Source organism: Mytilus edulis, chromosome 8 (assembly GCF_963676685.1).
Source record: "Mytilus edulis chromosome 8, xbMytEdul2.2, whole genome shotgun sequence".
NCBI lineage: Eukaryota > Metazoa > Mollusca > Bivalvia > Mytilida > Mytilidae > Mytilus > Mytilus edulis.
This window is the reverse complement of record NC_092351.1, coordinates 70,340,089-70,366,955: the sequence shown is the minus strand read 5'-3', so window position 1 is coordinate 70,366,955 and position 26,867 is coordinate 70,340,089. Positions and strand designations below refer to the sequence as shown.

The 26,867-nt window shown below is 31.9% G+C and overlaps 2 protein-coding genes across 26 annotated transcripts in view; both read right to left on the bottom strand.

Moving 5' to 3' along the window:
• The window catches only part of LOC139486158 (adenylate cyclase type 9-like), a 49,059-nt gene extending 42,559 nt beyond the window's left edge, over positions 1 to 6,500 (bottom strand). The window contains exon 1 of the mRNA XM_071270933.1: positions 5,893 to 6,500. The gene's annotated coding sequence lies outside the window, so the exon portion shown is untranslated. The remainder of the gene's footprint in view (positions 1 to 5,892) is intronic.
• Positions 6,501 to 10,579: 4,079 nt separating this feature from the next.
• Positions 10,580 to 26,867, bottom strand: part of LOC139486155 (C-Jun-amino-terminal kinase-interacting protein 4-like) — a 76,776-nt gene continuing 60,488 nt past the window's right edge. For 24 of the 25 annotated variants that reach the window (XM_071270916.1, XM_071270922.1, XM_071270920.1 and 21 more), the window contains 2 exons: positions 16,145 to 16,306; positions 10,580 to 15,544 (listed from right to left, as the gene is read on the bottom strand). In XM_071270916.1, coding sequence (XP_071127017.1) covers positions 15,438 to 15,544; positions 16,145 to 16,306 — 269 coding nt within the window. In that variant the 3' untranslated portion in view covers positions 10,580 to 15,437. Of the gene's footprint in view, positions 15,545 to 16,077; positions 16,307 to 26,867 lie in introns of all 25 variants that reach the window. The other variant, XR_011655488.1, reaches the window with a different exon arrangement.

Here is a 26,867-nt window from a genome sequence, read left to right as displayed (position 1 = left end):
CAGAAACAAACAAAAATAAACAACATGCGATTTCAAACCAAATATTTTGTAGAGCTATCAGCACTATTTTTAAGGAGAAAAGTATATGTATTATAAGACCAGAAGCTATCTCTTTTATTCTAGGAAAAACAAACGAAAAGGAAAAACATCAAAAACGGTCAATATGTGGATTGGTTTTAGTGTAAATAAGGTGTATATCCACCCTTGTAAATAAGGTGTATATCCACCCTTGTTTCTCGTTGTAATAAATACATTTTAAAAAAACAGTTTTAAGTACTTTTGTATCCTTTTTAACCTTGAAAGAAAAACTATTATTTTTTTAAACATAATTAATTGTTATGTTCTCGTTGCGTGGAAGCTATGTTTACTCCCTTTTAATAACAAAATTGTATTCGGATAAGACCATCTCTCTGTGTTATACAAATGTCACGAAAACGCTTTAAAAACATTTATCATTAATGTTATCTTGATGTTTATTTGCTATTTTACTTCTATGTCCTTGGCAAATATTCCCAGAATATGATATTAATGTTTTTGAATATACATGTATTAGGTAAAAAACATGTCATTATAATCTAGGAATACCTTGTAAAACTCAAGTAATTTAAGTTGAACTATTCTTTTATCATATTTTAAAGATTTGAAAATATTCAGGAAATAGTTCGTATATTAATGAAGACATAAAATGAGAAATGTGCCCCATTGTCGGGAAAGAAGACATTACATTCACGATAAAATCTGATTAAATAGTTAATTTGAACCAGCCTCATCTAGACTCATAGTTAATATTTTACTCAGAACGATTCTTATCTTGTATTGTACTAATGGTCATGCTTTTCTAAGAATGTTTATACGAAATCCGTAAGAGGTGTATTAATTGACATTTGATTCTGTTTATTGTTTTGCTGAAATCAGTACACAGACATTGAAAAGACTTTCACGTACGCAATAATGAAAAATTGTGCATGTAAACTATTCATAGCCATAACTGTCCATGTTTACGGGACCCATTTTTATTTGATGGGTAGTAAATGTAGATATATTCAACTTAGCCAGGCTGTGGGAGGTTTTAGTGCTCAAAGACATTTTTAACCCCGTCATATTTTTTGTGTGCTAGGTTGTCGTAGGTTCGTGTCTGTCATATTCCTTTTTCGTAAATTATTTTGTTATATTTAGGGCTATTGATTTTCTTATTGTTTTTTTTTTTCATTTTTCATGTCTGGACCTTTTATAGCCACCGTATTATAGCCGACATTAAGGTATAGGATTGTTTCCATTGTTGAAGGCCGTACTGTTGCCTATAATTGCTCTTCATTTGAACTTGGGTGGATACAGTTGTCTCTAATTGGCAATTACATCACATCTCTTTATTTTTATATTAAATATCAGAATTGTGAAATAAAATACGAGACGATTTCTCGTAGAAAATGCTGTCGAAATATCATTAAAAAAATATAGTTATATATATATACGTGCTTTCGTGCTATAATATAGTATCTTATAGAAATTATACTATTTCAGATCTATCTTCCTCTCAATACTATAATTTAAAAAAAGAATTTAAGCATTTAATCGTTGTTTTATTATCAGTTTTTATAAGTTCAAATTTTATAAATAAGGTCGATGAAATAGAAAGTCGTTTTACTTTAAAATTGCATTCCTACATAAAATTTAGCTGACTTGATTTACAATCTGGACCTTTTGTCTACAATCGTAGATGTCGAAAGACACCCATACAAATTAAGCGCATACGTTACCTTTTTGTATCATATTTTAAAGATTGATAAAAATATTTTTTTATTATTGGTATTAAATAATGATACCAATTGTAGATAAAAAAAAATAAAAGATTCAATTAACGACTTAAAATCAAGGATTTGTATATAAGACTATACAAATCCTTGCATAAATCAAAAAGTGTTTATAAATTGAAGATGTCGTTAGCTTTCAATGACTTTGGATATCAATCCAATCTTGCATGAACACAATACTTTTTATTGTTGGGAGAATTTTATTTTGAAAATGAAACTGGTTAAACTTGGAAGCGTTTTTAAAAGAACTTCAATATTAAATTTTGAAAAGGGAAGTACATAATTAACATTTTGATCTCTTACGGGAATACCTTCTGTTTTAAAACAAAATATATATTTCAGATCTTTAAATTTGTGACGAGGTAGGGTCAGTTCATTAGTTTCACTCGCAGTGACAAAATTAGAGTGTTGTTTAAAAAAACCTGAATGAAATGCAAGCATCAAAAAGTTCATAAAATATGCTTTTCGTTTTGTATATAGATTAGACCGTTGGTTTTCCAATTTCAATGGGGTAATTTTTGGGGGCCCTTTAAAGCTTGCTGTTCGGTGTGAGTCAGGCTCCGTGTCGAAGAACGTGCTTTGACCTATAATGGTTTACTTTTATAAATTCTGACTTAGATGTAGAGCCAAGTTGTCTCATTGTCACTCATACCACATCTTATATCTATTAAAAATGACAAGAATAAAACATGTGTTGTTCGTTGTATTTTGGGTTTCCATGTGCGTTTATTTTTTTCTCCCGGAGGAATTTAGTATTTGGGATTGGTTTTATCTGTTGTATAACATGTATATACAAATAAAATACTGGTTTTATTTAAGAATGTCCTTCTCAAAATCAGACATATTTTTTAATAAGCACAAACTGTTTTCAAAATTCTTTCAAATTACAATTTTGAGACAAAATGCGCAGACATGTTGTTCATACCTTACTTTACAATTAATATGAACGTGAATTTTAGATAAGATTGAAGGATTGTAAGTATACTAACCAGAATAAAGTAAATTCAAGTGATATTTACCATCTCCTCTTTAAGAACAGTAACAATTTCTATATTAGATGACTTGAAATATATAATGCCTGCATGTATTATTTCCAGCACGTATATATACATGCGAAATCCAGTTACAGTACTATCTGTACTAATGTTCAGTAACGAGCATTACAGTATAGATACGAATTGGTTTAATTGTTTTCGTAGTATTTTTTGACTGACGTTTGTCTTTTCTTCTCCTTGTTTTGCCTATAGTTATAATTTTGTCTCTATATTTTTTATGAATGCAATGTCCAGTAACGAGCATTACAGTATATATAGATACGAATTGGTTTAATTGTTTTCGTAGCATTTTTTGACTGCCGACGTTTGTCTTTTCTTCTCCTTGTTTTGTCCTATAGTTGTCTCTATATATTTATGAATGTAATGTTCAGTAACGAGCATTACAGTACAGATACGAATTGGTTTAATTGTTTTCGTAGTATTTTATGACTGACGTTTGTCTTTTCTTAATTCTCCTTGTTTTCTCCTATAGTTGTCTCTATATTTTTATGAATGTTATGACATATCAACCATGCACTTGTTATCTTAATTCTTATCTAATTACATCTTAAATCTTAAAATCTAATTACAGAAGTTCGTACATGTCAATATATTGTCGACCAAAATAGTAATGTCATAGGGTCTTACATGAATTATATTAACATTTCGTCTTTGGCAATTCATGATTTTACTATAACATAATTTGACATATGTTTGGCCACACCAGTCGATTCGAATTGTTTTATACCACATTTTGTTATTGTCAAAGACAATTTTTATTTAATAAAGAAATGTTTTGTCAACCTTCAGAAGTCAGTACAGCTTTTTAAATACGATCAATTAAATTGAAATAAAAATCACTTCTTCACTTTGTAATTTTAGGATGTCTTTTGATCGTTTACATATGTAATAATCTTGGAAAATGTAGTGAAACTTTTTTCTGGAATTTTTAGTGCGCAGTAATTTTTGACATTGTAAACATATACATGTATAATTATAATTCGACGAATCATTTATGTTTAAACTTTTTGAAAAATGTGAACATTACTGAATAAAAACGTAATGTTTTATTATGTATAGAAGACTAATTTGATCACTTTTAGGAATTTTCCTCAATGCTCAACTTCGTACTTTATTTGGCCTTTTAAACTTTTTTGGATTCGAGCTTAACTGATGAGTCTTTTGTAAACGAAATGCGCGTCTGGCGTAAATACAAAATTTAATCCTGGTATCTATGATAGAGTTTATCTAAATAAAATATGCACTCTTCGTGTTGGACATTTTGGCGACGGAATTATTAAACATATTAGCGTCGACATATTGAATATTCTTTACATTATGGTTCATTTCAGCACCAGAATAAACCGTCACACCACAATTTCGATAGCTATTTTTTTGGCAAAATTTACCGAGTTTGATAATACATATACCGAGTACTAATACAGGACTAATTTATTGTATTTTGCTTTTAAAGTTGTTTGCATTTATATTTAAAAAATACTGGTAATAAAAAAATCGATGTTTCACATAAACTTTGGTCATAATTGAGTAGTGTGCTATTCCAAAAGAACAAATATTGGCCAAGAGTCTTGATATCCCATTATACAAATTCTATAACAGACACCGGCCGTTTACGTTAATCCAGTTTCTTGGATTCTATCATCGACATACAAACAACAACAGATATAACGAGAAACATCGATATATATATAAACGACAGTACAAACAAGATAAGGAGACGCATCAGTTTTTACTGCAATCATCAATTCTAACTGCAATTGGATGATCAATTTATATTGGATATACCAAAAACCCATCATATAAGATCACTGTCATATAAATCCCAGGCTAGAACGGATTTCTAGTTCTAACGTAATCGTTGGTTTTATTGTACAGCATATGACGCCTTTTATAGTGTTGCTTTTAATCGAATATGACATTTTAACATTAATTTTCTGCTTCCTAAAATGGGCAGTAAAAACTTTAGGTTTTGCAACTGAAAAATTTATGAAAATGTTTTGCGCTAAAATTGGCATAAAATCTGACATGAAAGTTGGCAAATATTTTCGCTAAAATGGGGTAAATTAATACCTTAGCTCTGAAAGGACAGATGTGTTCTACAAATTGTCCTCCGTCGTTTTCCAACATGAGTGGAGTCTATAAGAGTATCATGCAATTGTGATTATTTTTATTTAATTTATGACAATTTTCCCTTCAACTTGACAAGTAAAAGAACATTAGAAATGTGTCCTTAATATATAGATGCGGGAGCAACTGTTCGTCTTTTAAAATAACGTCGTACCGCAAGTTGGTAAGGAAATAAAACTGAGAATGGAAATGGTGAATGTGTCAAAGAGAAAACAACTAGACCAATGACCGGAAACCAGCCGAATTAGATTAATTGACAAAAGAACATTAAGAATACAAGAAAGAAATAATACTGATCTGTGAATGCTTCAATCAAGACCTTTTATCATGTTAACATAAATGCATAATTTTAATGCAAATATTCTGTTTTGTACTTGTTAACACTAAAATAACAAAGATTCAAATTTCAACCAACACCACGGAAATAATTTCTAAAAGAACAATGTCAAATTTATATTTAGTAGTAGTAAACCATATTTTGTGATTAAGTTATAAGTGCGGACGATATTTTTTTATATAATTTTTCACTTACGCATTTTCTCACAATATAATAAATATAACTAAAATGTTTACACATACTTGAGATATGAACAGTTACACAGTGAGTGAAATTCAAATTACATTTAATTTGGTTATTGTCATAATAATTGTTATTAATATTATTCATAAAACATTTATTACATTTAAAAATTGGCATTTGTAGAATCAAAACAATTTAACTAAACATTATTTTTGTTCGGCCTTAATCGTATACCTTAAAGATTGGTAGAAAATCAGTATAAAATTTTCAAAGATTTTTTTCATCTCCATGGAAATATGATAATTTTACGAATATGATATAATCTGCTGCTAAAATCAAGTGTAAATTAGTATAAGCAATAGATTTCCAAATGTCTTACCTTAATCTATAGAACTTATATATTATCATATATCCCAAAGTTCGAATTTAATTCAACCACTGATAAGATTAAACTAAAAATATACTTAACTCTCAACAGTTTCAATGAATTGTAGTTATTTTTAGTTACACTATTTTATATATAGAAACATTATTCATCACTTCGCTGTGGTGTACAATTTGTCATATTAAACTGTTTACACACAAACAACCATGTACATAGCAATGTATTTATAATAAATCTAACTGTACAGTACGTTTTCTTGTTCCAAAATCCGTTCAACTCCTTGTTTGAAAAGGAGGTGCACATGCAGAAAAGTTCAAATGTTGTGAGGCACCGTCTCAAAATAAAACATATATATATTCCTTGCCAATGTGCAACTACTATAGCATATGAAGTTTTATTAAAAGAGTAAACTTCCTCAATCGATTTAATCCTTTCTGCATTCCAGGTATACACTTATTCCGCCTTTTCCAGTTTTATGCAGCTGCTTTGTTTTCCACAATGTCTAGAAATTTAACTTGATGCCATACAATGAGAGACATGCACGTTCGTTTTCCTCAGACCTTTTCACAGCTTTTCAATATTTCTCAGACACGTCTTCAATTATTTGGGTATAGTACATCATTCATTTGTATGTATACATTTTTTATTATTATAGTTGACTTAAAGCATTCTTACTTTTTAATATTTATTGTGGTCTAAAAGGAAACATTTCAGTTTAATGCCATAATTACCGTTATGAAGACATTTTAATTATATTGTAATGTGTGACAACCTAATGTAGTAATTAAATGTACGTTGACCACCTGAACGTCTCCAGAGGTCATCGGCCACCTTTGTTTTTAAGACTTTTACAGCCTAAAATAGTCAAGGACGTGCTTTTTAAAGATAATTATTATCATGTAAAAAACAGTTGCTCGCTAGCATGAAGCATGTGAAGGTCTTTTTGCCACATCATAGTACATAATACAACCGATTGTTTTAACATTTTAAAAAATATAACTAGCTAGTAGATTTGTTAAACCACACCATAAATTCACCCTTAGTGCTAGCGCTCCATATTTCTGTGTTTATTTTTAAGGTCACAGATACTGAGACTTTTAGACGCATATTTCTTTATTACATTCATTTTCAGAAATCAGATTTCGTATGTGCTGCCAATTTGGATACCCGGCGTTAACCTGACTTGTCATCTTTTTCGTGACCATAAAATTATGTTAGTTTAAAAATACGGCGATGAGGTACGACAGCTATCCTTCGAAGACGAAAGATGTAAATAACAACTGGCCAAACTACGACCTTCAATTTTTCGTAATTTTGTAATTTAGAAATCTTTAAGTTTCACGTAAAACTATATGGATACATTATTATTCTTTGGGTACCAATTTTCGTTGATTTCAAGGGTATAGGAAAACCACGAATTTGAATATTCGACGAAGTGAAATTTGTATATAGTGCTTGATAATAAACTACATCACTATTATGTATTCTTGTCGATCTTAACCTCATTTTCACAAACCATGCATTTCTGTGTAGTTCATTGGCCAAAATGAAATATCCGTGCATAAAAGTTCAACTACATGTTGATCTTTAGAAGACGTATATCCGTACTATATGGATCCATTGCCGATTTCATGTATTTTGACATCGTATATTATATTATAACAACTTTCCATAAAAAACACTTCTAATTAAGTTTCGCTCTGTTGTAAAAACTGAGTGGTTGGTTTTTATAGTAAATACATTTGATGTGACGCTTCTGTAGCCGTAAATACATTTGATGTGATGCAATACATCGTCTGATTATAGCGTAACAATGATCGATGCATTTCACTGGTTTCAAGCTATGATCAAAGGCTGCATAACCTACGTACGGAAGCTCCAAAAATTCCAAAAATACAATTTGAATTCGAAATAACAAACTAAAATCGTTACCACGAATGGAAGAATTAAATTTGTTATCACGAATTACAAAAAAAAATTGTGATAACGAATTTGATTTGTAATTACGAATTACAAAAACTGTTCGCGAATTTAATCTGTTATAACGAATTATGCAATTCGTGATTACGATTTAAATTCGTGATTTCGAATTCAAATATATATTTTTGGGTGTTCCTAAATGGGCTTCCTTAGATATTGTCCACCTTTTGCCGTATACGTATATATATATACTAGTTTATTAAGTTCACGGTATAAGTTTAAACCATTGATTGGCGTGTCTTTGCTTAAATCCAGTGGCAAATATTTCATACGTATTCCGGAAGAGCACGTTGTTAGAAGTTAAAGATCAAGTGTGAGCTTTGGTTCAGTTGATAAGTAACATGATCATGCCTTAACAACTAAATCATTAAACCGTTTGTCCTATACTTTTTCTATAAAGGATATTGTTATTGATTAGATTTAAGAAGATGTTGTACGAGTGCAAATGAGACAACTCTCCGTCCAATTTGTAAAAGTAAACCATTACAGGTCAAAGTAAAGTCTTCACCACGGAATCTTGGCTCACACCGAACAGCAAGCTACAAAGGGCCATAAAATGACCTTGTATTTGCCTTTTATAGCGCAAATATCATCTTGAGTTTTTATCATGTTGGTGCAAATATCTTCGTGGAATTGTTATCATGTAGGTGCCGATATCATCACGAGTTTTTACCTTGTATAACGCAAATTTCATCGTGAGATTTTTTATCTTGTAAATTGCAGAAATGATCCTGAGAACTTTCATCGTGAAGGATTAGATATCATCCCTTTAATTTGTATCATGTAGGTTCAGATATCATCTGAATTTGTATTATCATGTAGTTGCAGATATCATCTGTGAATTTTTATCATGTAGGTGCTAATAACATCGTGAGTTTTTATCATGTAGGTATGATCACATCTTCGAGTTTTTATTATGTAGGTGCAGATGAATAACATCTGTGAGTTTTATCATGTGGGTACAGATAACATCTGTGAGTTTTTATCATGTAGGTGCAGATATCATCCTGTTTGTTAATAACATGCATATATCATAGGGCAAGTTTTTATCATGTAATTGTAAATATAATTGCGAATTGTTATCATGCAGGTGTATGTATCATGCATGAGTTTTTACCTTGTATAGCGCAAATATCATGTGAGTTTTTATCATGTTGGTGCAGATATCATCGTGAGTTTTTATCATGTAGGTGCAAATCAGTTTTTATCATGGAGGTAAAACTATGATCACATCTGTGATTTTTTTCCTCTTGGTGCAGATGCATAACATCTGTTAGTTTTATCATGTAGGTGCAGATATCAGCCTGTTTGTTTATAACATGCATATATCATAGGGCAAGTATTTATCATGTAATTGCAAATATTATTGCGAAATGCAGGTGCATGTATCATGATGAGTTTTTACCTTGTATAGCGCAAATATCATCTTGAGTTTTTATCATGCAAATTGCAGACATGATCCTGAGAACTTTCATCATGAAGGATTAGATTTCAACCCTTTAATTTGTATCATGTATGTTCAGATATCATCTGTGTATTATCATCGTAGTTACAGATATCATCGTGATTTTTTATCATTACGGTGCAGATATCATCTGTGAATTTTTATCATGTAGGTGCTAACAACATCGTGAGTTTTTATCATGTAGGTGCAAATCAGTTTGTATCATGGAGGTATGATCACATCTGTGAGTTTTTATCATGTAGGTGCAGATGAATAACATCTTTGAGTGTTGTCATGTGGGTACAGATAACATCTGAGTTTTTATCATGTAGGTAGTTAACATCAGTGAGTCTTTACCATGTAGGTGTAGATAAATAACGTTTGTGAGTTTTTATCCTGTAGGTGCAGATAACAGTTTTAATCATGTAGGTGCAGTTAAATAACATCTGAGTTTTATCATGTAGGTGCAGATAACATCTGTGAGGTTTTATCCTGTAGGTGTAGATAAAGGCTGACTTTCTATCCTAAAGATGCAGATAACATCTGAGCTTTTATCCTGTAGGTGAAGATGACATCTTTGAGTTTTTACCATGAAGGTGCAGATAACATGTGAGTTTTTATCCTGTAGGTGCAGATACAATCTGAGTTTTAATCCTATAGATGCAGATAACATCTTTGAGTTGATAACATGCAGGTATCATGTTGGTGCAGATAGATAATATCTGTGAGTTTTTATCATGTAGGTGCAGATAACATGTGATTTTTGTATCATGTAGGTGCAGATAACATGTGAGTTTTAAAACCTGTTAAGATGCAGTGATGAGTAATAAATTTAAGTAACATTGATTTTTTTTAGGTTTAACTTATACTGAAAGAAATATGTTCATGGGATTTATAATTCTTTCTTTTAAGTTTAAGTAACTTTGATTACCTTTCTCTGTCATCCCTTCAGATATTGTCCTAGTTTTTGTTTTTTTTCTTAAACCTGAAAATTGCAAAGACCACTTAATGTTTTTCCATATGATTCCAGATGCACATCTTCTTTGCTGCAAGCATGAACATTTGATCTTTTTTTTTTAATTGTTTGCCATTGCATTGTCAGTTTTTCATTGTCTTGAGTTTGAATATCCATTTGTCATCTTTTGTCTGTCTTTTACATTCTATTATGGGGTAGGTTTGCAGTTTAAACAAAAGTCACGCCTTCAAAAAGCAGACCCATAATAAATTAGAGTGGACAAGCAGTAATAAATAATACTATTCACTTTGCAATTAACGTCTTTAATGTGATTTATATAATATATTACATCTTATATTTATAGATTAACAAATAATTTCAGGTCTACAGCAATATAATTTAGCATTAATTAATAATATCCATGCCTATATCTCATTAACAGATCAAATTTTAATTGATGTGAAGATACAATGTTATGATGATTCTGATGAAGAAAGCAAACTAGTTGTTCTATTATATTTGTTCAAAGTGGGCACCATTAACAATTGCTGTACATTGATAGACAAACATGAAGAGACAACATAACCACAGAATAATCATACAGGTCACCTCACAAATATAGAAATAACATATTTGCATATTTTAGATAACTATATAAGGGTAAATAAATTCAACCTAGATACCAGGATTAAAATTGTGTACGCCAGAAGCACATTAAAAAAAAGTTTACATGATAACTCATCCATTTGTTACCTTATTTCCATGCAACTGGATAATTTAATAAAAAAAAAATCTCTTGTTGACATAATATCTCAGGTCCAACATTGGGAAATCTAAGGTTAAGCCTCCTGATGTAAGCTGTAATACCTCAGCAATATCAGTTTCAATAAAAAGCAAATGTTCACAGTGGCAGATCCAGGGGGGGGGGGGGGGGTCTGGGGGGTTGGAGCACCCCTTTTTTTGGACAATCATTGCATTTGAATGGGGAAATGAAGTTGGACCCCCATTTTGTCCTGGCTTAGCAACCCCCCCCCCCCCTTTAAAATGTCTAGATTTGCCCCTGGTTCAAAAACTTTGGATTGATTATTATTTGTGTGATACCAATGTAAGTGGATTTCATCTGTTAAGGTGAACCACAAACTCTAATGTTCAAGCAGTACAAACTTCTATAGGCTGGTATGCACACTTTCGTAACAGAACACAATCAAATATCCACTAACATACAATTTTTTTCTTATCCCACGAAAATTGGTAGCAAATAATAAATTAATCTACAGAAGCTGGACGTAAAATCAAAAATTGAAATGGCTGGTTGCAAGAGACTCTGATAACAATTGCATAAGTTTTGTTGTAAATCACAATGTGATACAGAATGTCCAGACTTAAACAGAACCCGATTCCTTTCTATAAAGACTTTCATATTATCATAATTTCATGGTTTGGAATTTAAAAAGTTTGAATTCTATACATATTTTCTACACAAATTAATCAAATGTATTTAAGTTTAAGCTTCAATAAAACTTCAGCTGTTCAAATCAAGAAAAATCGAAAAGCAAGAAAAATAGAAACTTTAAAAAATTCAGTCAATTAATTTATGATTTAAATGCATGTTTATTTTCAAAACATTGATATTCATAGACGTAGACATGTTAACACAGCTGCATGGAGCCTAACTTATTTTTAACAAGGCCATGTGTAGTTTGGATGCATTAGGGAATATGAACATTGGTGAATAAAATTCTTTCAAAAACAAGAATTTTAGTGGAACCTACATAATGTATAAATTATAGAAATAGTTACTTGACTAATAAAAAATTAAATTTAAATGTTTCTCTGGAAATCATTTCCATCTAACATTTCTCTTTGTATTATATTTCACTGAAAATTCTTGCCAAGAAACACAATCTCTCGACATCAAGTAAATAATGTCAATAAACATAACTTTGTGATAAAACAACAACAAAACATTCCAATGAACAATAACAACTGAATAAATTAAAATAACAAGCAGAAATACAGCAAAATACAAGGAATATAAAAACACCATTGAAAGTATAATATCGGATTAAAGAGAAAAGAATGGAACAATAAAATTTTCATAAATTGTTTCAATGGTAAGAATGAACCTGTTCTTATTGTTTGTAATGAATGACCTTATGTCAACAAAAGACGATTTATCTGACATTCACTACTAATAAATAAAACTTGTGGCCAAAAGTTTGCTGTATTTAGATTTAATAAAGATTTCTAATTAATTGGATGATGAACCTTCTCTTCCAAAGATGTTTTTATGCTACTTGTAATTAGGAGCTGTCCATAATTCTTAACCATTTCTAAAATAATTCACAGAAGCACTCTTTTGGAAAAGACAAACCTGTCACTGTAAACAAGCATTTTTTTATTGTTAGTTAATCACAACTTTTTTTTTTATATATACAGGATTGACTGAACAATGAAAATAAATAGCTATCCAAACATAAAGTATGTAAGAACCATGTGACTGACTGTCATTGTCCTGACTTTTTACAGCCACTTATTGCACAGCCCAAAACATTTCACCTACATGACAGTCCGTCAAATAAAGGAGCATTACACACAAACATAATACCAAGTTTCAACATGCAATCTTGAACTTCATACAATAAATCGAACACAAAATTACTTAAAAAAGTTCCAAAATTTAGATTATTATGCAAAACCACATTTTGTAAAAAATGGTTGGGAATTGTGGATATTTTTGTATACATTAAAACAATGTAGTAATAAAATGGAATAAAAAATATTTATAACCTACATTAACACAACAAACCAAACAAATATAACAGAATAAAAGTATGTATGTGAAAAGCTGGGGCAGTGGTAACACTTCTCATACAAACACACTTCCACATGGAACAAAAATATTCGGCAGTGGTAACAGTTCCAATGCAATAACACTTCCACATGAAACAAACACAACTTGGACTAGTGATGACTTTATCAACAATTTACTTTCTATATGTTTAAAACATGGTAACAAATTTTCCAGATTTTAGGAAAAGATAATAAAAATTGTTCATATCATAAAATTAACAGTACAGGAAACAAATAAAATGCATTTGTATATATTATAAATTGCTATGATGGCAGTTGTTAGCAATTGCGACCATTAACATTTAACAGAGCTTGGAACTGGACAACAATTTAATTCAACCTTTATAAATTAAGGACTGGAAAACTGACCCTTCAGACTATAACATCAATTGTTCACCTTCAAATTCCAAAGTTCTTTTATAATGAAACTGTGTCAATAAAAGCATAAATGTTAACATACAATTGTTTCTCCTTCCACCTAACAAAACAGCTCCTTGATCCAAAATATTGAGCTGTGATATAAATGCCAATAAATATCCACTACAGACCAAATTATGATACTAAAGGTGACCAAAGAGCCTTCAACAATGTGCATTTGTATATCTGTATATTTTAACTATTGATTAGTAATATAGGAGTTTTATGAATTTTCTTTTCAAGGGGGGGGGGGGGGGGGTATATATATATCTCATTTTACATTAACACATCCCTATTCTGTCTACAGTAACAGTAATCATTAAAAGTATCAAGTTGGCCTTTGATAAACTATCAATATACTGCTAGAATTTCCATAATTATCTTACACTGCTTTAATGGTATCTTGTTTTAAAAATCCGCTCTTGTTAAATAAATTTTGTTAGAAAACAATTTCCATAATATTTTAGCAATGAAACATCAAGTACTTGCTTGCTGAAATTCAATTAAAATAGCTTAACATTAAAATATCTTTTGATACTTCAATAACCATAAAAATGTCTAAGTTTTATAAACCCTGATTACACTGTTCAGGAAATTAAAATCTGATTATTGCTTAATTTATCCCAGTATCGATAAAAAACAAGACAAATTTCAGTAATTCTGGAGTGGCCATGGAAAGTTATATCACTGAAATTGATAATATCAATGCATAGATTATTATTCATTTCAAATTATTTTCAACGACATGAAATATTTAGTATATTAAAGCAGAAATAATAATGAGTTTTTCTGTTATAATGGAAATCTGGTTTTCTAAGGAATATCCACTTAAATCTATTTATAGAAAAAATTTGATTGAAAAGAGATGCCTATAATTAATTTAACTCAGAAAGCTAATACCTTTACAAATATCATGTTATCTCATTACAAGAAACAAGATCTTAAATTAGATTGTTTCCTCTCGTAAAACTTGTAATACATAAGAAAGCAATGTTTCTCCCTCGGATATTTAATGTAATTGTTACGATTTATATTGTATCTAACAATATCCATCATAAAATAGCTAAATATAAAGTGTTGCCTGTGGTTAAATTTAGATTATATGTTATATTAACTAGGTTTGATAAATACAAGTTGTATCTAGAGAATCTTCTTCCATCAAGGATATTAAAGTCTGTTTACATAAAAACCTGACCCAGTTCCTCTAGATTATATTTCACAGTGACATTACTGCTAATACAAGAATTTGTGGTGTAAAAAATCTACTGATTAATGTTGGAATAAAATATGATGTAAACATTTTGTAAACCTCATATACACTGCAGGCAGTAGAACATAAATTTTAATCAAGGGCGTGGGTGGTAGGAGGGGTGGGGATATGAAAAGTTTGGGGAGAAAAGTTTTTAATATTTTATCAAAATTTATTTTGAGTTGTGAAGTGGAAGTAAAGTTCTGCAAATTTTCTTTATCTATCAAAACTTTTTCTTAACTCTGAATCAAACTCAAATTAAAAGGATCTATAGATGTTAAAACTCAGCTTAATGAAAATAATGATTTTTCTGACAGCGGTCACTAATATTAACAAATGCATGGGATAACAAATCCTAGGTGTCAATACTGGGGGCTATATGAATATTCCATATGACTTATGATGAACATAGGGTATAACAGGGGACAGTATTTTCACAACAAGGCCAACATGCTGTTCCCACATCCCTGCAACAAAATATCAAGCATTTAATGGAAAACTGCTCAGAATGTTGCGTTCCAGTCCATTCCATGGTACATAGATTGTCTTCACTAATTCAATTGTTTTTTAAAAGTACATAACATCTTGGTAGCTTTGTTACAGTTAAGCCATGCCATATATATCCACTGATGCATTTAACATTATGATGAGCTAGTCACTTCCCAAACTATCAAATGACTTCTTTCTCCTTTACTTAAGGATAACTTCTTCTCATCTTCCTGAAGGATTTCATCATCTTCTCCATCACCTACAATCAGATCCAATGTGTGACAATTACATATGTATTATGATGTCTGCTTAATGTCCAGTGGATTTAAATATTTGACACTGCACAGAAGCATTTGAGATAGAGATGAGGCTTTTGCAAGTATTGTATGAAACTTGAAAATACCATGACAAAATTGGGGTTTTTAATCCTCATTATATGTTTATGCAATGAATTCACATGCAACAAATATTCTGCTTATCATAAATAGTTTCACAGTTACTTCTTATAACAAATACACATATAAAAAAGAAGATGTGGTATGATTGCCAATGAGACAACTATCCACAAAAGTCCAAAATGACACGACAATAACAACTATAGGTCACCGTACGGCCTTCAACAATGAGCACAGCCCATACTGCATAGTCAGCTATAAAAGGCCCCGCCATGCATACCAAGTTTTGTTGACCTAACAATATATAGCAACTAATGGACTGACTTTATCCTGAAAACTAATATTAACCAGCAGCACAAGAAATTGAGATCAATCAAAAGCAGTCTACTTAACTAACCTTGGTAGAGTCCTATCCTAAAGTCCACATATCCTTCCCCTCCAGATAACACCAGTTTACTACTAACCTTGGTAAAGTCCTATCCTAAAGTCCACATATCCTTCCCCTCCAGATAACACCAGTTTACTATTGCTAGGTGGCGCTGGGGTAGCTTCTTGATAGATTTTGTTGGCAGTGCTATCTGTTGTGGTGTCCTCAGCTGTTCCACTTAATCCTTTTCTTTTGGCACCTTAAAAAAAAGACAGAAGAACTTTAATACAATCAAATTACCTCCAGTACTTAGAACCATTCATCCACATCAAATGTCCCTACAATGATTACCTAGATTACTTAGAACCATTCATCCATTTGTCATCAAATGTCCCTACAATGATTACCTAGAGTACTTAGAACCATTCATCCACATCAAATGTCCCTACAATGATTACCTAGATTACTTAGAACCATTCATCCACATCAAATGTCCCTACAATGATTACCTAGATTACTTAGAACCATTCATCCACATCAAATGTCCCTACAATGATTATCTGCAGATTTCCAATGGATTTTCTCAAATATGAGTAATGGTAGACAAGGGTTTCACCAGAGACAGCAACCCGAACACAACATAAAACAACAAAGAAACAACTAAAGATCATCATAATCTTTAATGATGGAAGGGTGTTTATACCATATAATGCATATTTCAAAAAGCATAATGTTTACAAATTGTTACAGATGGAGGGAGTCACAGACAGGTAGATGCAAGGCAGCAGTCACTTAATTCATTTAAACAGAAGCTTTAAGAAAAAAATGTTGAAATGAAAAAAAAAATATCTTAGTTATCAACAGAAGATTTTTGTCATTTGTTTTTGATTTTTATGTAGTTTTAATTATATTTGTTAATCAACTGGGAGTAATTTAGCAACACCCCCTCCTCTCAATTTAATAAGTCATATTTTCTTAGTTCATGAATAAAATCAAAGAGAATTCTTCACTAGTTTTATTTTTTAAATGATGAACTTTCTTCAGTAGCAGCATACAATTCTTCTTTTACAGCTTCATTAAGATGCCATTTTAATAGATCTATACATGCAATTTATACACGCCATATTGTTAAGGACAATATCACTTTTTTCATCTTTCAAGTTTTCAATGTAACACATTATTCACCATGGGAAAGCTATGCAGCAATGTTGAAACTGTTTTTTGACTTTAACCTTCCATCTTGTTTTCGTTATTATTCCCAGTGGGAATTTGTTACATAAGAATGACTTTTTTGAATATGTTTTAAAGCTTTAAACCAAATCCACTGTTGTTATTGAAAATATTGATAAGGCGCTGGGAAATTCCATTTCCTTCGAAATCAAAAGCGGAATAATTATCTTGATTGGAAATAATTCTTTTGAGTCTGCTGTTCACTTGCAACAATTATCGCCCAGGTAAAATAAACCATCACCTTGTAACTTCTCAAATGTTTACAAAGGAACTCTACAGAATTAATTGATTTAACAATCTGAACAGGAGAGAAATAAATGAAGGATGCTACGATCAGACATTACAGCAATCAGATTTTACAATGGTAAATCGTTGATGCAACAATCAATAAATTATTGGCAGTCAATTTTAAAATACAACAAACAAATAATCTAGTACCAACTAAAACCTGTGAAGAAAGAAATACATCTACCAGTATAGTTATTCATAACAGAAAAAATGATAAAAATGGATGTTTGATTCTAATTTATATCAAAGCCAAAACTTTTAAGTTAAATGCATATAAATCAACCAATTTTATTGCAAGACACTATTTCTTTTCAAAATGTAAAAATATTTTTATTTGCTAAAAAATAAGCTTCATTCACAAGACCTAACCACACATCATGCACATCAAGACAAGTTCAATTTTCAAATTTACATTTCAACAGATGCATATAAATAACAAAATTCCAGTCAAACATGACCAATTGCAAGAAAGATGATTGGCTAATTAAAATAAACCTGATCCTTCAAAAAGGTCTGACCATGCAGATAATTATATGTAACCAGACATATAGGCGTAAAACTGGTTTAATTAACAATTATTTTCCTCATTTATTTTCAATTCTAAGAATAAAAGTCCCTAATCAACAATCTGACTTTATTTTGCTATAAGATATTAGACTTAAAGTCATCAGAAAACATTTGGTAGGATTCCTGTTAAAGAGGCAAAAGACATCAAGGGGTCTTTCAAAACTCAAGTCTAAAGGAAACTGCATGCAGACAAGGTAATGGCAAAAAACTAATGAGTCCACCTACATAGAAAACTTTAGACTGAGCACCATGAACCCCACTTGGCTACAGTGCATGATGTCACAAAATAATAAGAAAATCTCCAACTGATCTCCCATTAAGACTCCAATTACAGATTTAGATTGAAGTACCACACAAGATCATTTCTTTTCATTGTCAGAGAATATTACTCTATCCTGCATGTTTTCCAATTTAACATGTATAATGATATTGCTTCACCAGGAAAGTTACTGATCTCTAAAGAATCAATGACCTTCCACAGAACATAGATAGAAACCACCTACATAATGTATTTCAGTTCTGAACTAGTGAAAAACCATCTGTCTACATGCAGGTCTAAATATATAAAATTCCTTTGTAATAAGAGTTTACATCAAAGTTCATTGTCAGTATATATAATATAAGTATATCAATAAGAAAGTAACCTTGATGACAAAAATAACTAAAAAGAGACCGTGGTTCTTTGTGTGGATCTTCGTTTTTTATTGTTTCTGTTTAAATTTACAACTTTTAGAGATTCTGAGACCAGGACAAGATGTGAAATATTGTTTTTACACCTTTCAACTGTTAAGACTGCATGTTGCCCTAAACACATCCACACTGTGTATAAAGATCAGAAAAGAAATTTGAATTCGTGATAGGAAAGTGTCCTTACAAGATGTCAAGCTAAAATTTGCCCCTCAAGAGTCATTTGTTTTTATGACATACCAATTTTCTTTGATTTTGTTGGTACAGGTAAACTAGAAACTACAACTTAAACATTTTCTACAGGCTTGATTTCCGACAACCACAAAATCAATTTTACGAAAACACAAATTTTCCTCAATCTGCAAAAAAATGATACCCAAGAAAATCAATTAATCCAAAATATATTGCAATGCATTGGCAAAGAATTGGTATACAGTTATACCCCTCATACTAAGCTATGGGCAAACAATTGGTATACAGTTATACCCCTCATACTAAGCATGGGCAAAGAATTGGTATACAGTTATACCTCTCATACTAAGCATGGGCAAAGAATTGGTAGACAGTTATACCCCTCATACTAAGCTATGGGCAAAGAATTGGTAGACAGTTATACCCCTCATACTAAGCATGGGCAAAGAATTGGTAGACAGTTATACCCCTCATACTAAGCTATGGGCAAAGAATTGGTATACAATTATACCCCTCATACTAAGCTATGGGCAAAGAATTGGTAGACAGTTATACCCCTCATACTAAGCATGGGCAAAGAATTGGTAGACAGTTATACCCCTCATACTAAGCTATGGGCAAAGAATTGGTATACAATTATACCCCTCATACTAAGCTATGGGCAAAGAATTGGTATACAGTTATACCCCTCATACTAAGCATGGGCAAAGAATTGGTATACAGTTATACCCTCATACTAAGCTATGGGCAAATAATTGGTATACAGTTATACCCCTCATACTAAGCATGGGCAAAGAATTGGTATACAGTTATACCCCTCATACTAAGCAAAGAATTGGTATACAGTTATACCCCTCATACTAAGCAAAGAATTGGTATACAGTTATACCCCTCATACTAAGCAAAGAATTGGTAGACAGTTATACCCCTCATACTAAGCATGGGCAAAGAATTGGAATACAGTTATACCCCTCATACTAAGCATGGGCAAAGAATTGGTATACAGTTATACCCTCATACTAAGCATGGGCAAGGAATTGGAATACAGTTATACCCCTCATACTAAGCATGGGCAAAGAATTGGTATACAGTTATACCCCTCATACTAAGCAAAGAATTGGTATACAGTTATACCCCTCATACTAAGCATGGGCAAAGAATTGGTATACAGTTATACCTCTCATACTAAGCATGGGCAAAGAATTGGAATACAGTTATACCCCTCATACTAAGCATGGGCAAAGAATTGGTATACAGTTATACCCCTCATACTAAGCAAAGAATTGGTATACAGTTATACCCCTCATACTAAGCATGGGCAAAGAATTGGTATACAGTTATACCTCTCATACTAAGCATGGGCAAAGAATTGGAATACAGTTATACCCCTCATACTATAGCATGGGCAAAGAATTGGTATACAGTTATACCCCTCATACTAAGCATGGGCAAAGAATTGGTATACAGTTATACCCCTCATACTAAGCATGGGCAAAGAATTGGTATACAGTTATACCCCTCATACTAAGCATGGGCAAAGAATTGGTATACAGTTATACCCCTCATACTAAGCATGGGCAAAGAATTAGTATACAGTTATACCTCTCATACTAAGCTCTACATGGATTCGTGTCTTGGTTTGGCTACACTTTCTGACCTTTAATGCCCTTCAAAGTTTGTATACAAGGTTTTAAATTTTCAAATATTTTGGCCTCAGAAAATTGTTATCAAAATTTAGTAAAATTTGTACTATTAATGTTTTTACTAGTATATATATATATATATAACTAGATACATGATTGGTCAATCTGTAAATCATTTTCCAATAAATACATTCATGAGAAGATCTCTATAATTTGTTTAGACATTGATACATAGTTGAACTATCTATTAGAGTTCAAGTTATAGATCAACATCTCATCATCAAAAAAAAAAAAACAAGCAGAAAAATCAAGTTTAGATGTGTACAAATCATTACAAACCTTATTTCTTTTTTTAAAAGACTAATATTAAATTAAAGTACTTCCAAAGTAATCTATTTTTACTTTGAAATAGACATGCTTGTGTAGTTCATCCGTATATATATCAGGAAACAATTTAAATGTTTTGACAGCCAACCAATTGAACAAATATATTGTTATGGTTTTTTTTCTGATTCTGGAAATAACACATAAAAGGTTAACAACCAGTTGCTTCGCAGGGCACAGCATTATATGACCGCAGAGGTTGAACCCTGAACGGTTGGGGCAAGTATGGACACAACATTCAAGCTGGATTCAGCTCTAAATTTGGATTGTGATTAAATAGTTGACACAGCATAGGTTTCTGACACAGAATGAATGTGGTCTAATGAACTTAAACAAAAAATTTTGCCTTTGAGCAATTCACTATGCTGTTGAATATTAATCCTCTCAAAAAAATGTTTGAAGAAATTTTCTTTTTATTTATGAAATCTGAAATGAAAAAAATTGACCCCCCAATTTTTTTTTCACATCCCCCTTTCCCTTATTTCAAAACTGATCTCAATTCAAATTTCTAATGAAGTTTGCAACAATAACTACTCATTTAAATACATCATAAAATATTAAAATGTAAAAAAAGTGCTTGTTATTACTGAATGGTAAAGATTGTTTTAATCTATCAGTTGGTAGTAAAAGTGAATATACATTGTATATTGTATAAAACAATGATTTAAGTTGATTCAACTACTTTTCTGGACAAAGAAAGATAACTTCAATTGAAATCCAATTGGAATTTCTTGCTATTGCACAATATTATGCAATTAGATATTTCTTGCTATTGTGCAATACTGTGCAATTGAAAATATTTGCTATTGAACAATACTGTGCAATTGAAGATTTCTTGCTATTGCACAAAACTGTGCAATTAAAGATTTCTTGCTATTGCTGAATACTGTGCAATTGAAAATTTCTTGCTATTGCACAATACTTAATATAATAATTTTGGATCCTGATTTGGACCAACTTGAAAACTGGGCCCATAATCAAAAATCTAAGTACATGTTTAGATTCAGCATATCAAAGAGGCCCAAGAATTCAATTTTTGTTAAAATCAAACTTAGTTTAATTTTGGACCCTTTGAACTTTAATGTAGACCAATTTTAAAACGGGACCAACAATTAAGAATCTACATACACAGTTAGATTTGGCATATCAAAGAACCCCAATTATTCAATTTTTGATGAAATCAAACAAAGTTTAATTTTGGACCCCGATTTGGACCAACTTGAAAACTGGGCCAATAATCAAAAATCTAAGTACATTTTTAGATTCAGCATATCAAAGAACCCCAAGGATTCAATTTTTGTTAAAATCAAACTAAGTTTAATTTTGGACCCTTTGGACCTTTTATTCCTAAACTGCTGGGACCAAAACTCCAATCAAAGCGCTGTAAGCGCTGAAGGCAGTTAACCAAAAACCAAGGCAACCGTAATTATGAAAACTGGCAATGTTGCCTCAACATTAAACATTCATATATAGTACATTGATGTTTATCTAATGATTTATTTATTAAGGCAAATAATTTATATGTTATCAAGGTTTCAAAAGCAATGCATATACGGTATCAATGTATATTTTTTATGGTGAGTCTGCAGTGGTACAAGTTCCCAATGATTGCAGTTGTTCTACTTGGTAGTTAACCTTGGTTTATTTGACTGCTAGAAGTTCAATCAGTATGAGCATGTAATAGTATGAATGGACTGGTTTCCCTGGAAAGAAAACTGAGTTTGTGTTCTATAGTACAAAAGTTATGAGACACGAATCAGACAAATGTTCACTACAACAGGGATCAAAGGTGAGGTCTGACTGACCTGCCCATAGTAAATGTAAATGATTTGTTATTTTGTCCCATACATATGAATATATATAATTTAGGGGTGGGGATCTCAACGGTTTTCAAGTTCTCAAACAGGTAGGGGTAGGCAAAGGATTTAGGGGGGCAGGGGGCCCGGCCCCCTCTTTTTTGGAAAAAATTTGGTTGCTTATATAGGGAATCACTGAAGCGTGACTGGAGCGGGCCCCTCTTAGGTCAGTTAGTGGGCCCCACTTATAAAAATTTCTGGATCCGCCACTGGGGGTAGGGTGACCCTAGGGACTTCCCCTACATTTCATTTTATTTGTTATATTGTCCCATACATGAATATATATGGTTTAGGGGTGGTGATCTCATTGGTTTCCAAGTTCTCAAACAGAAGGGGTAGGGTGACCCAAGGGACTCCCCCTATATTTCATTTAATTAGTTATATTGATCCATGCATGAATATATATTGTTTTGGTGTGGGGATCTCGACCGTTTCCAAGTTCTCAAACAGGAGGGTTGGGATGACCACAGGGACTTCCCCTATATTTCATTTGATTTGTTATATTGTCCCATACATGAGTATATATGGTTTAGGGGTAAGGATCTTGACCATTTCCAAGTTCTCAAACAGGAGGGTGAACAGTGACCTCAGGGACTCCCCCTATCTTTCATCTGATTTGTTATATTGTCCCATACATGAATATATATGGTTTAGGGATGGGGATCTCGACCATTTTTAAATTCTAAAACAGGAGGGGTGGGGTGACCCCTAGCAATTCTTCCTATATTTCATTTGATTTTTCATATTGTCACAAACATGAATATATATGGTTAAGGGGTGTGGATCTCGACCGTTTCCAAGTTCTCAAACAGGAGGGGGTGGGGTAACTCCAGGGACTCCCCCTATATTTCATTTTTTATTTATTATATTGTCCTATACTTGAATATATGCAGGGGCGGATTCAGATGGGGGAGGTTTGCGGGCTTGCACCCCCTTAAATTTGCAAAGCATGGGTTGTTCTCAGCTTAATAAAGAATATTCTGAGAATTTTACCTCAATTTTTTTTTTAGCCTCGCTCTGCTCAGCGAAAATTTAAGTTGGCGCCCCTCCTAACCTAAAATCCTGGATCTGCCCCCTCATATGGTTTAGGGGTGGGGAGCTCGACCGTTTCCAAGTTATCAAACAGGAGGGGGTAGAGTGGCCCAAAGAATGCCACCTATATATCATATGATTTACTTACATTAAGGTATATATAATATAGTTGCATTATTAGTGAAAATAAAGAATGAAACTTTCAGCTACTTTAATTGACCCTTCAAAATTGAGAAAAAACAAATAACCCCTCGAAATTGCAGTAAACTTTACACTTTAAAAGCATCTCACATGCATTATCATCATTTATCATTTATAAAGAAAATTTAGACTGTGACCATGAACATGTATATTGTTAGATATACTGTTCCCAGCTGTCACGCTGAATAAAATATTTTTCTGCTTTTTCTTTCTTTTCCATATATCTTTTGGTTTACAATACTAGTGTTTATATTCATTTACCATGCATAGATGTATTTTTTCACCTGCTTGGATTTATTTTGTAAATGATCGCCAAACCCGGAATTACCCTTATCCGCTTCCGGAATCGGATCCGATTTTGTAAAATTTTGTATTCACGGCCGCCATTGTTATGTGTTTACAATGTTGTTTTTGTCAATCAGATACGATTTTACTCGAATTTATACAATATTTGTCGGCAATTTTCTGTATAAAGCTAGCGGTTGAACAAAATGAACATCGCCGTCATGAATAATAATGATAAAAATAAGTTTTTAGCTCGTTTAATTGGAGACTTTGGTGAACATGGTGAAAAGTTTTGCAAAGTAATTTCTTATTTTCTTTCAAATGTAAGGTGACTACGTCGGGCGTAGCTAGAAACCAACTATCCTAGTCGAAATTCCGCTTGCAAAAGTGGAAGGTCGCGGACATCGGACCACCGCTAATTTGCACACCTGCCTCCAAATTGAAAAGCTACGAAAATTTCTTTTTCTAATTTGAAATTGCCGCCAACAGCATGAACAGTTGAACTTATTATATAATAGACTACTGACGTAGTTGTATGACAAACAATATTCCTACGACTTTTGTCATTTGGGAAATCTAAACTACTTGTCTTAAGAGATTTTCGGCGATTAAATATTTCATACAATTGTTCTTTGACATCTTAGCTAAAAGCACAAGTCATAATGAACTACACAAGGATTCTTAATAAGCACTACTTCCTATGTGTAACTTTAAAACTTTTGGATAAATCGACGATCATTTAAGGTTTTTCTGGTCATTTTTTTTGTAATCCAGAATAAAGAGTATTAAAAAAGTGTTCAATTAGTTATATATAACATAGTAGCAAGCTAGATAATAACAATGGCAAGTATTTCAGGATTTATTGGGTAGAACACAAATCTAGGGTGCTTGCATAATGCAGCTTAACTGCATAAAAATCAATACCAACCTTCCTTTTATGGTCATAAACCTTGTGTTTAAATTTCATACATTTCTATTTACTTATACTAAAGTTATGGTGCGAAAACCAAGAAAAATGCTTATTTGGGTCCCTTTTTGGCCCCTAATTCCTAAACTGTTGGGACCTCAACTCCCAAAATCAATACCAACCTTCCTTTTGTGGTCATAAACATTGTGATTAAATTTCATTGATTTCTATTTACTTAAACTAAAGTTATTGTGCGAAAACCAAGAATAATGCTTATTTGGGCCCTTTTTTGGCCCCTAATTCCTAAACTGTTGGAACCAAAACTCCCAAAATCAATCCCGACCTTTCTTTTGTGGTCATAAACTTTGTTTCAAAATTTCATAGATTTCTATTAACTTAAACTAAAGTTATAGTGCGAAAACCAAGAAAATGCTTATTTGGGCCCTTTTTGGCCCCTTATTCCTAAAATGTTGGGACCAAAACTCCCAAAATCAATCCCAACCTTCCTTTTGTGGTCATAAACCTTGTGTTAAAATTTCATAGATTCCTATTCAGTTTTACTAAAGTTAGAGTGCGAAAACTAAAAGTATTCGGACGACGACGACGACGCCAACGTGATAGCAATATACGACGAAAATTTTTTCAAATTTTGCGGTCGTATAAAAATTGTTACAAATATTGAAAAGTAAAACAGACAACAACAAGACCCAACTCCTCCAAAAAAGTAATGGAAGTACAACAAGGACAAACAACCTTGGAAAATACTTGGTCAAAGCACCATTTTTGAGTTGATTTGGTTAGTCTATCTAAATAATACTCAGGTATAGATTTTAAATATACCATATTTATACTAGACTCTTTCCATTGATCAAATTATACATACATGAGGGTAGTCATGACGTATAACGGTAAAAATTCTTGCCAAATGATGTTAATGGTAATCTTTAGTGCATGACGATAAATGTACACTTTCTGTTAGACGATAAAAAAATCAGCTGAATTTGAAGAATCACACTATTTTTTTCCCCAAAATAACAGTAACAATAATTATTTGAGACATCTGACGAATCACGATAAGGATATTTTGACAAATCACGGTAAAATTTTAACCAATTTGACGCTAACGGTAGCCGAAAATGGCCGTTTGACGACTGACGGTAAAGGGCATTACCACCCTCATTCATTGTACTTGTAATGGAATTTGTTGACATTGTTCTGGTTTAAAATTTTCCCCAGGCTGTTGGTAACTTATCCATTACAACAAGGAGATAAACAATGGAAAGTGCATTAAAATAGTTCCCTCATTAATTCTCCATTATAATAAATTAACAATGTTATACTGCAGGTCATAATCATTTCTTAATAACCATCCACTCTAATCCAAGGTCATTACACACAATTTATTATAAGATTCTCATTTAATTTAAGACATTAACAGATTACTAAAAGGACCAGGATAAAAGTACAAAAGAAATGTCTCGACTAAGGAGAACTATTTTCTACAAATTAAAAATAAAAAAAAGCCATGTAGGAGCATATCATATGATG